At 46.7% G+C, this 12234-nt stretch overlaps 1 protein-coding gene across 1 annotated transcript in view; it reads left to right on the forward strand.

The window, feature by feature from the left end:
* AMN1 (antagonist of mitotic exit network 1 homolog) overlaps positions 1-12234 on the forward strand; it is a 38704-nt gene that overhangs the window by 10982 nt on the left and 15488 nt on the right. Inside the window, exons 3-5 of the mRNA XM_044677747.1 lie at positions 1350-1494; positions 4220-4437; positions 4898-4954. Coding sequence (XP_044533682.1) covers positions 1350-1494; positions 4220-4437; positions 4898-4954 — 420 coding nt within the window. The remainder of the gene's footprint in view (positions 1-1349; positions 1495-4219; positions 4438-4897; positions 4955-12234) is intronic.

Here is a 12234-nt window from a genome sequence, read left to right on the forward strand (position 1 = left end):
TGTCTCTCTCTCTCTCCCCCTCTCTCTCTTTCTCTCTCTCTCCCTTTCCTCCCCACCCCCACCCCCATCTCTGTCTCTGTCTCTGTCTCTGTCTCTGTCTCTCTCTCCCTCTCTCCCTCTCTTCCTCTCTCTCTTTTCCCCTTCCTTTCCCTTCTGTCTTAGAATCAATACTATTGGTTCCAAAGGCTAGGCCATGGGGGTTAGTTGAGTGACTCGCCCAGGGTCCCACCGCTAGGACGTGTCTGGGGCCAGATTGGAACCCAGGACCTCCCGCCTCTGGGCCTGGCTCTCCATCCCGAGCAGGCTCCAGGGGGATGCGAGGAGTGGTTCAGAGAGGGAGAGCGCTCGCCAGCATTGGAGCACAGCGGGGAGCTTCAGCCGGAAGTCACTGTTGGTGGCAGGGCGGATGCTGGGCTCGGGAGCGGTGCCGTTGGAGGCCACTCCTTGGAGCTCCCCATCTCCCCCCGCCGCTGGGGGCGCACCGTAGGCCCCTCATGGATGCCTGTGGGGCGGCTGGCTTTCCTCAGGCTGCAGCCCCGGCCGTCGGTCGCCGAGCATCCTGGCCGTGAGGCAATGCGACATTTATTTTTATTTTCATGTTTTATGTTCAGAGCCGGTCAGGAGTTGTGCCCATCGCTAGTGTGCGAGTGGAGGCCGCCTCGCCGTGCCGTCTCCTGGTTCCTGCCCCGGCGGGCGGCTTCCTTCTGGTGACTTTGCACCTTCCGTCTCCACTTAGGGAGCTTTGGGTCTGGTGGGGCTCTGGGAAGCTTGGGGGGAGGGGCCTGCCCTGGCCCTGAGGGGCCCCCCTGCCCCCCTCCCCTCACACACCCACACCCCGGCAGGGCTTTGTGAGATCTCTTTCCCATCTCTGATAGTCTGGCCAGGACAGTGTGGCTCCAGGAGCCTCGACTTTGTTATCTACGTTTAAGACTCGTTTCACACAAAAGAGCCCCCCGAAACTTTGCAGACGGGCGGAAGTTGCACGTTATGTCACATCAGAACACACAACATGGGCTTCGGAGCAGACCGAGGCCGAGGCCGGGTTTGAGGGGCTTCTTATGAGAAAGCCTCGCCGGGGCGTATCTTGGCCTTGGCCATAGCAGGGGCCGCATTCCTTGCTGTGTTACCAGCGTTAACCCTTTAACCTCAGGTCTGTAGGAACCTAAAGCTCTTCAGGAAGGAAGGCCAGGATCACAAAAGGGGCCAAAGGAGGAGTCTCGGATTTTCATCTCTTTGAGACTCTGTTTCTCTCATTGGCTTCCCACAGGGCCCGGGAAAGCGCTTCAGGCTCGGAGCGATACCGCGCTGGGCGCCGTGGGGTTACTGAGAAGAGTCTCTGTTCTTTCTAGATTCTGCACCCCGAAGTGGAGTCTCTGGACCTCCGCAGCTGCGACATCTCAGATACCGCCTTGTTGCAGCTTTGTAACTGCAGGAAATTGAAGAAATTGAATTTAAATTCCTCCAGAGAAAACCGGATTTCCGTCACTTCAGAAGGTACGTCTTAAGCCCGGGCTCCCTCCATCGGGCCCTCGTCCTCCTCCCCTTTGCTGAGGTGGCACCTTCTTGTGTCCTTGGCCTGCTTTGTGGCTGCTCCCCGGCCGAGTCCCCCCAGAAGAGGGCCCGTGTATGTGACTGACCCTCCTTTTTGCCCCCAGTCGGTAGATCCAGGAGAGCTGGGGGGGACGGGGGACCCCTGTTCTGGGGAGAAACAAGAAGCATCTCTTTGGAGCAGCGGTTGTTAACCCGCAGACAGAATCCAGAGGATTCCCCAGGAAATGGTGATGGAAGTCTGAAGGGAACCAGAGGCGGCGCAGAAAGAAAAGGAACTCACTCGAGAAGTCGTGGGGAGCCCGGATGTGAGGGGACCCCTCCTGGGGGCTCCTCCCCGGGCACATTCTGGCCTCCTGACGGCCTTCCCAGATCTGGAGAGAGAAAAGGAGCAGAGCGAGGAGAGCCCGCCAGCCCGTCCTGGGCCAGATCGGTCTGGTTCTGCCCCTTGTGTCGTGCCAGGGCCGCCCCGTACAGTGGCTCCACTCCATGGTGCCGGCCCTGGGGGCCCAGAAGGCCGAATTTCACAGGTCTTGGTCAGAGCTAACGTCTGGAGGGCCTACGGAGGGCCTTTCGTTATTCTTATTAAAGACTTTCTACGAAGGAGACGCCCAGGGCTGCAGGCTTCTCGATGTCCAGCCCGGAGCTATCTGAGGCCAGAGAAGGCGACGTGGTGGGCTCAGCCATGGGGAGGGGCTCACTCTGAGCAGCAACGTTTCATCCCGGGTTTTCTGAGTCCAGAACCAGCTCTCTGCACTCTGCCACACTGACAAGGAGAGCCATGTTGGAACGAACATATTGAACTTCAGATAGACTCTTTTAAAATGTTTTATTGTTTTATTTGGTTTTGACATTAATTACATTTATAGAGTACTCCCATGTTGTAAAAGCAAAGTAAAATGCATGATGAAAATGAATAATGCTGCCAGTAAATGTTTAACAACCGGCTGTCTGGACCAAAAAATGTATTCTACACTTTTCAGTGTAGCCTACATTATTGACATTTTCTCCATTACCGAAGTCTAAGAGCCAAAAAACAATAACTCAGAACCTGATTTGTGATATTGAACCACTTCCCAAGTGTAAAAACATCGAAAATTGAACCATCGGCTCCCAGTCTGAGCTCCCAGATGGATCTGGCCGAAGCAGCCCCTGCACGGACAGCAGCTGAACTTCATGCAGCATCCCGCATGCGTAGCTCTCCCTTCCTCTCTGTTTCTAAAAGATGGACGGAAATGTATTGTCTCCTTCCCATTCCCCACTCCACTGGGCAAAAGGGGAGAAAAACAGATTTCTTGTGACAAATAGGCATAGTCAAGCAAAGCCAATTTTCTCAGTGACTTCTACAAAAACTATGTCTTATTCTCTACCCAGAATCTGTCAGGTCTCCAGAAAGAATAACAGAGTTCATCGCTGGCCTTCTGAAGTCATGAATCGGTCATCGTATGGATTACGTGGTTTTCAAAATGATTCTTTTTTTCAGCATTCTCGTTGTAGGGTGAATAGTTCTGGTTCCACTGATTTCTTTCTTCTTTAGTTTCAAAAAGTCCTCAAAAGTGTGTATTTTCACAATAGCGATGCAATAGTATGCATTATTTTTCTGGTTCTGCTTATTTCGCTCTGCGTCAGTTTATAGGTCTTTATGAAATCATCTCCTTTCTCATTTTTTTAAACTCTTACCTTTTGTCTTAGGGTTGATACTAAGTCCTGGTTCCAAGGCAGAAGAGGGGTGAGGGCTAGGTTGATTGGAGTTAAGTGACTTGCCCAGGGTCACACAGCTAGGTCAGATTTGAACTCAGCACTTCCCATCTTTAGGCCTGGCTCTATGCTGAGTCACCTCCCTGCTCGTCCTCACTCTTAACAGCACAATCCAGTATTGCCAGCACTGACACTGACGTAGAATAGGCCCTTCAGAAATGCTTGAACTTAATTGTTTTATGTTATGAGAAATATGACTGTAAAATACTGAAAAAAGTAATTTTTAAAAGAAACCTATCAGAACTTGAACATCTAATTTACCATCATCCCGTTTGTACTCGTCACTTCGGAAGGCTGTAGGTTTCTTCCAATACTAAAGAAAATTGGGAAATGCCTCTTTTTGAGTTACCTTCCAAACTAGTCGAAAAGATCCAAAAGAAAATCATTCTGGTGGCTTTATTGGAGCACTCTTCAGTTTTGTTTTGTTTTTTTAACCCTCACTTTCTGCCTTGGAGTCAGTACTGTGTATTGGCTCCAAGGCAGAAGAGCGGGAAGGGTAGGCCATGGGGGTCAAGTGACTTGCCCAGGGTCACCCAGCTGGGAGGTGTCTGAGGCCTGACTTGAACCCAGGACCTCCCTTCTCTAGGCCTGGCTCTCAATGCAGTGAGCCACCCAGCTGCCCTTTTTTTTTGCCAGAAGATGTTCTCCACTCTGACCCCCCACCTCATTCGCCAAATTAGTTCTGAATAACTTGGCCATTCCGAATGTTAAATCCACTCTTAAAAAATGGCGATTGGTCCTGCGCTTTGGGCGTCGAGGCTAGACCAGAGAACGGCCGGTGTCTGAGAGGCTTGTTCTAGCGTTCTGGGTCGTGGCGCCATCCTGGGAGTCAGGCCGGCCTTTCTTTGGGGTCTCAGTGGAGCGCTTCTTCTCTCGCGTGGTCCGTGACGCCTCGTCTCCTTCTGCCCGCCAGGGATCAAAGCGGTTGCCTCGTCCTGCGCCTTCCTCTACGAGGCCTCTCTGAAGAGGTGCTGTAATCTCACGGACGACGGCGTGCTCGCTCTCGCCCTCAACTGTCAGCTGCTGAAGATAGTGGACTTGGGCGGCTGCTCGGGCATCACGGACGTGTCCCTGCGGGCCCTCGGAGAGCACTGCCCGTTCCTGCAGAGCGTGGACTTCTCTGCCACTCAGGTAAGGCGGCCCGGGGTGGGGGGGGCTCCGGCGCGAGGCCCGCTTTTAGAGCTGGCGACCCGGCCCGGCCCGGCCCGAGCCGGGACTTCTTCTTTCACACGTACTTTTCCTCCGCTTCTAAACGAAGAAGTAAGTGTGCTCAGAGGTTAGCCTCGGAAACACATTGAACACAGACGCGAAGCCTATTTTCTGGGGAAGTGAAAGAAAACGCTCCCAAAGTGACCGTGGAGGGGGCTGGGCTGGACTTGTCAAAACTGGGTCCTCAGCGGCTGTGCTCTGGCCAAAGCACTGGACCTCTGTTTGCCTCACTTTCTCCAGCCGAAAAATGAAAGCAGGCCCTCGGCAGGGAGGCTGTGGAAGCGGAGGAGACCTTGGTCGGGTGATTGGATTCCTCGTCCTCCCCCCTTTGGGGAGCCCCCCAGGCTCCCCTGAATAACGGCCTTCTCTCTCCCTCTGCCAGGTGACGGACGGCGGGGTGCTCTCGCTTGTGAGCGGACTCTGCGCTAAGAAGTTAGAGGTAACTTTTAGCTCTTTGTGTTGACCAAATGGCAGGACGTGAAAAGTCATTTTTAAGGCTTCCTCGCCAAGAGGAAGAGCGATGGGGACGAGCAGAAAAGGAAGGGGCGGCGCTCGCCAAGCCTGTGGAGGGGGGCTGTGGGAGGGCGCCTGCCACAGAGAGCCGAGGGGGCGCCGGGAACCCCTGGAAATGTTCCTGTTTGCCGGGCTTGCTTTCTACCCATACATTTGGCTTTGTTGTCTTGGCTTCCTTCTCCGGAGACCACTTGGTGCGGAAGTCATTTCAGGGGTCATCAAAAGGAGTTAAAATGCAGCTTTTAGCTTTATTCGCTCATGGTGTAACTGCTTCCTAAAATGATGGAAAATTCTCCTAAGTCAGATTTTTTTTGCCTAAAAAAAGAATTGTGTATTTATGTCTACATCATTCAATACAACCATGTATTCTGGATGTCTAGATCCAGAAAACTGCCTCAGGAAGCAAAAACAGCTGAATCGAGAATCCCTGTTCTGCTAGATCGTAGAGTCTGAAAATACATTTTGTTGTTTTATTCGTTGGATTTCTTTTTGAGGAGATGGACCTACTCAAAACACTGCAGCTGGGAGTGAGGGGAAGAGCAGGAAGGGCTTTCTGTAGGCGGTACTTGAGCTAAATTTTAAAAGAAATGAGTGAATTATGGCTGCCTCTAGAAGCCATTGACCAGAATTCCAAATGGAACAATCCCATAAGTAGGTAGGTCAGACTCAGACACGGATCAGGAACTTTCAGAGCTCAGACCAGGAGAGAGAGCACCAGTCGCACCGCGAAAGCCTTCAGGTCGCCGAGATCTCTGTATAACACAATGCTTAGAACCCCAAGAAAAAGCAGGACCGGCCCAGACATTTCCCCCAGAAGTGTGTAGAGCCCGGCTCTAACAAAAGGTACAGTCAGGAGGTAGAGTGGGAAGAACGAGCCCACAAAATAAAAATGTTCCCTAAGTAGCTAGTATGGTGACAGAAGGGAATGACTCCAAATCATCTACAAGGAAAAACTCAAGGAAAAATACAACTTGGGCAACATTCAACTAGAAATCCTGGAAGAGATGAAACAATATTTTTTAAAGAAGAATTCTAAAATATTTTTAAAAATGAAATGAAAGCTATGGAATAAAGAACTCTTAAAGATTTACGAAAACATTGATAGCATCCACTTTTGCAGCAACAAAGAATTGGAAACTCCAATGGTGCCCATCAATTGGGAGTTGTTGGTTATGTTACGGTATATAAATGTGATGGAATACTATTGTGCTATAAGAAATGATGAAGGAGGAGGGAAGAATTTCAGAGAACTTTAGGACGATTTGTATATAAACTGATGCAGAATGAAATGGGCATAACCAAGAGAACATTTTATACACCCTCAAAAATATTCTAACACAACAACTTCAAAAGACTTAGGAATTCTAGATAGCATTAATAAACAACATAATTCCAGAGGACTGATGACTATCCCTGTCTTCTGATAGAGAGATGAATAATTCCAAATACAAAATGAGACTTTTTTTAAAAATACATAGCCAGTATAGGACTTAATGTGCTTGACAACTCATGTTTTTAACCTGTCTGGTTTTTTCTTTCTTTTTCATTTGGAGAATGGTAGGGAGAAGAAGAGAAAATGAATTTTGTGGATTAAAAAAAATTTAATTTTTAAAAAAGAAACCCACAAAAGTTGGAAACAAAACTAGACTCTAGAGATGAAAAAATAATGGCAGGGTTCTCTCTCTCTCTCTCTTTCTCTCTCTCTCTCTTTCATTTTCATTTTCTTTTTGTCATGCAAAACACTTTTCCATATTGGTCATTGTTATAAGAACATACTCATACGTAGCCAAAACCCCCAAATAAAACCAAAGATACCCTGATGTGAAAGACGACTCCAGCCGTTCTCTCTCTGGAGGTGGGTAGTTTTCCCTGGCCTGGCACAAGTCCTTCAGGATTGTCCCAGTTCATTGCATTGCTGAGAGTCACCAAGTTTTCACAGATAATCATTGTCTGAATTGCTGTTATCGTATACAATGTTCTCCCGGTTCTGTTTATTTCACTCTGCATCAGTTCCCACAGATCTTTCTAGCTTTCTCTCATATCATCTTGCTTATCATTTCTTATAGCCCAAACTATTACCAACATGTAACACAGTTTGTCCAACCATTCCCCAATCGGCGAACATACTCTCAGTTCCAATTCTTTGCCACCACAAAAAGAGCTGCTAGAAATATTTTTCTACAAGTAGGTCCTTTCTCCTTTTTCATTATATCTTTGGGATACAGACCCAGTGGTGGTATTATCGGATCAAAGGGTATGCACAGTTTTATAGCCCTTTGGGTATAATTCCAGATTGCCCTCCAGAATGGTTGGATCAACTCACAACTCCACCAACAGTGCATTAAGGTACCACTTTTGCCACCTCCCCTCCAGCATTTGCCACTTTCCTGCCACATTGGCTAATCTGATAAGTGGCACGGTTCTTCTCTCAGGAATGCTACAGGTCAGGGTGAGCTGAACTGGCAAGGAAAGCAAAGTACAACAGAAAGCTGGATTGGAAGAAAAAGAAATATCAGAGAAGAGATAAAACCTTAGCTTGGGGTCATAGAATATAGTCCCGGTATCTGTAAACCAGGGAAATGACAAAGCAAATGCAAACATCATTAATAAATGTAAATTAAAAATTTTAAATCATGGCAAACAGACTTGGTAGAGATCAAAATTATCCGCCATGATCAATTTGGACATATATCAGAAGTACAAGAATGTTTTCACATTAGAAAAACAACACAATCATTCAAAACAAAAACTTCCTATACCATATGTTTATATTAATAAGTCCAAAAAAAGGGCTTGTCCAAAGTGCCATATTCATTTATCCTAAATAGAGGCAGAGAATTTTAAAATTTTACCACATTTTAAAATATGGTACATATAAAAACAAAATTATCATTATAGGCAATGAGAAAATACTGAAAGCTTTCCCTATAAATACAGGAGTAAATCAAGGAAGCCCTCTCTTTTCCTGATATATAATCTGACGTAGTCCTAGAAATACTAATAATAGCAATAAGATAAATTCAAAAGTATAAACATAGTCAAGGAAAGACAGAATGACTCTGATTATGACCTAGTGGTTTGCTCAGAAAGTCCTAGAGAATTGTCTGAGAAACTAACTGTGACAGTAGCTTTAATAAAACAGCAGCACACAAAATAAACTCACAATAAATGGCAACATTTCCATAACAGAATCCACACAGAAATAACAGAAAGTCCCATTCAAAAGGACTACAAAATAGATAGAATTTCTTCAATCAAAGCACACTCAAGATATATAAATAAAATTTTAAAATACTCCTTCGAGAAATAAAGAGCAAAAATAATCATTTGTATAGAGTTTTATGGCTTACAGAGTGGTTTAGAAACATCTTACACAACAGCCTTGTAAAGTTCTATTATCCCCATTTTTTAGATGGGGAAACTAAGGCAGACAGCTTAAGCGACTTGCCCCAGGATCATGTAGCTAGTAAGTGTCTATGAGGTCAAATTTGAATCCAACTTCTTAGCTCGAGGTCCAGCTTTTTATGCACCAGTCTACTGAAACCTGCAGCTACTGGTGAGGACAGGCTAGAAACGATGGACCTCAGCCATTTAGTGTTCTATTAACCCAAGAACATAAACTCCTTGGGAGGGACCTACTTACAAGAACTGCTAGGAAAACTGGAAAGCACTTTGGCGGAAATTAGATTCATCCCAAATTCATGAAATAGAGAGAGCTTTTGGAAAAAAAGGCTAGGACCGAACAGAGCCAGTCTGATCCACCTTCCAAAACTTGAAGGTAGTCATCGTTTCTTCCAGAATCTTTTCCAAGCTAACCATGTGTAACTCCTTCCGGCTCACCTTAGCGCTCACTCTCTCTCTGGGCATTCTCCATGTTACTCTTGTCATTTCCGAGATGGTGGTGGCCGAATCAAACGCAGCGTTACAGATGGCATTTGGTGAGATCTTGGCATGGTTACTCTTTATTCCTGGAACAGTCTGTGCCTCTCAGTGCATTCCAAGATTGCATTAGCTTTTCTGGCTGCCATTCTACTTTTGGCACTCCTGTTCATTGTTTTAGTCCAGGAAAACTCTCTCTATTTTTCAGCCCAACTGCAGATTAGTCTTATTTCCCCCATATTGTGCTTATGAACTTTTCTTCAGGGGTAGCTAATTGTAAGAATGGACATGTTTTCCCTAGTTGGATTTCATCAGATTAGAGCCTGTGTTCTTCCCAATCAAGATCTTTGTGTGCTCCAGGATATTCGCTTCCACCTTTGTGAGTTTGGTCCATGCCTTTAGCCAAGTCATTGGTCAGAATGCACCAGAGCAGGCCCAGATCCCTCTCCTGAACTCCGCTTTGCTCTTTTTAGGCTTCGGTTTAGAGTAAGGAATCGCAGAAGACTTGCAAACGGTATGAACTATAGTTTGGATAGGAGAGAACCCAGAGGCGAAAGGATGTGGGCCACAGTGGGTAGCGCCCCGGAGCTGCCAGCAGGAAGACCGAGTTCAGATTTCATCTCCAACCCTTAATAGCTGTGTGAACCCAAGCAGGTCACTTACTCTAGTGGTCTCTGTTTCCTCCATGCTAAAGCAGAGATAATAAAAGCACCTCCGTCTCAGAGTTGTTGTGAGGGTCAAATATACCTTATTTGTTAAAAAAAAAAAGGCGCATAGTAAGCCCCGTACAAATGCTTGTTCTCTTCTTTTCCCTCCAGGCAGGCGGCAGTGAAGATGGCTCTGTAGACAGGAAGGGAACATATTCACAAGAAGTTGATATTCTGCCAACATAAGTGGATTCGATAGTTCTTGGTATCTTTTTATATGAGAATTTGAGAGGAGAGTCAAAGCTTTGGAAAATAGGAGGCAGTGAATAATAGTAGTTAAACAAATTATAAAGGCAGAAAACTAGGAGGTTTAGAGGAAAGAATGAGCTTAAAGCTTTGCCTATGTCGAGTTCGAAGTGTCAGTAAGAAATCTTAACAGTTTGTGGGAGACGTGAGCTTGGAGAGTTCTCGATTGAGCCGTCGTTGTGGAGGCTGAGCTTGCCGAGGAGAAGCTGCAGGAAGCCATGAGAAAAAGACTGTGGACAGACCTTTGGGGAATACCCACATTCATCAGATTAAATGGCTGACGATGTCTCTTCCAGCTCTCAAATTCTGTGAGTTGTGATCCAGGGAAAAGTTCTTGCCACCAAAGTCCTTTGCAAATGACTCAGCATCAGAAATGGAGGATGGCAGGGACAGTAAAGATCATCTGCTTCGCCATCATGCTGCGCTTTGAGCCTTGTGGCAAAGAATTGGCGATTGAGGAGATGCTCATCATTTGGGGAACGGCTCAACAAGATGTGGATTGTGTCGACATTGTTGTTCAGACACTTCAGTTCTGTTTGACGCTTCACGGATCCATTGGGAGTTTTCTTGGCAGAGGTACTCGAAGGGTTGGCCATTTCCTTTTCTAGCTGAAGCCAACAAGATTCAGTGACTTACCCAGGGTCACACAGCTAGTAAATCTTCAAGGTAATATTTGAACTCTGGTCTTCTTGACTCCAGGCCCGACGCTGTGCCACCTTAGCTGTTGTGATGGAGTACTGTCATACTGTAAGAAATGGCAAGAAGAGATGTTCAGAAAAACATGACAAGGGGGGCAGCTGGGTAGCTCAGTGGATGGAGAGCCAGGCCTAGAGACGGGAGAGGTCCTAGATTCAAATCCAGCCTCAGACACTTCCTAGCTGTGTGACCCTGGGCAAGTCACTTGACCCCCATTGCCCACCCTTACCACTCTTCCACCAAGGAGCCAATACACAGAAGTTTTTAAAAAATAATTTAAAAAAAAGAAAAGAAAAGCACAACAAGACCTCTGAACGGATGCAAAGTGAAGTGAGAAAAACTGGGCAGTCACTGGGCAGGGTAACAGCAACTCTGTAATGATGATCGCCTGGGAAAGAGTTAATGACTAACCAATGCCATGATCCAAGTCAGTTCCAAAGCACTCATGATGAAAACATGCTGCCACCTCCAGAGAGGAAACGGATGAACTCTGCAAATTAAGTATAATTTTGTTACCTTCTTTATTTTTCTTCTTTTGCATGATATTTGTATAATCGATATATTGTTTGCCTTCTCTGTGGGCAGGGGAGCAATGGGTGGGAGGGACGAGAGAGTCTGGAACTCAAAATTTAAAAGGGAAAAGTGCTAAAAATAGAACAAAAGAACAATTGAGCCTTTCTATCTGACTTATAGCTGAAAACTCCGGTATGGATTGACTTTCCACTATTTTAGAATGCGAGTGCCTCGGATGTAGTGGGTTTCTATTGGCATTCCCATCGTAAGGGCTTAGCTGATGCTTTGGTCATCCATTTTGCTGTCCTTGAGGGTGGCAGAGGAAAGGCCAGGGTAGTTTTGCAAACTTCAATGAATACTCTTCCCCTCCTCCAATAACCAGCATCTTATTAAGCGCCCTCTGCGTGCCCGGTACTGTGCTAGGCACTGAGGATACAGATACAAAGAATGAAGACAATAAGTACAGCCAAATATCAATACAGCCTAAATAGAAAGAAAATGCTTCTATAAATGTGTGCATGCCAGTATATACAAAGTGGCTAAAGACTGAGGGAGGGACCTCACTGAGGGGGTGGGGAACCACCCAAGGCTTCCTGATGAAGATGGTGTCTAGGGAGAACTTAAAGAAGAGGGACCTCATGAGGTGGAGACCAGGAATAATCGCATTCTACCTAAGAAGAACCAGAGGCACCAAGGCATGGAGGCAGGAGCTGGGAGTGGTCAGTGAGGAACAAATAAGGCCCATTTGGTGCTGGAGAGAGACTTGTCCAGAGAGGCTGGCAAGGTAGGTTGGAGCCAGGCTGCAGAGAGCCTCACAAGCTAAGCCAAGGAACTTATATTTTGTCTAAAGGCAGTAGGAAGCCACCAGAGTTGGCTGGTCCTAGTCAGGCTCACGTGGTGAAATCTTGTCTTATGGCAACTACCGTGGCAATAGGGTAGAAATGAACTGGACTGGTGAAAGACTCGAGATGGGGCAACCAGTCGAGGGACTCTAGAAGTAATCCGTGTGAAAAGCCTCCACTTCCTTTCTTCTGGTTCTCAGGTCTCTGCACTACGGCTTCCAACCTCATCATTCAACTGAAGCTGCCTTCTCCATATTACCGGTGATCTCTTTGTGGCCAAATCTGATGAGCTTTCTCCGTCCTCATCCCTCGTGGCCTCTCTC

The sequence above is a fragment of the Gracilinanus agilis genome, chromosome 5, assembly GCF_016433145.1.
Source record: "Gracilinanus agilis isolate LMUSP501 chromosome 5, AgileGrace, whole genome shotgun sequence".
NCBI lineage: Eukaryota > Metazoa > Chordata > Mammalia > Didelphimorphia > Didelphidae > Gracilinanus > Gracilinanus agilis.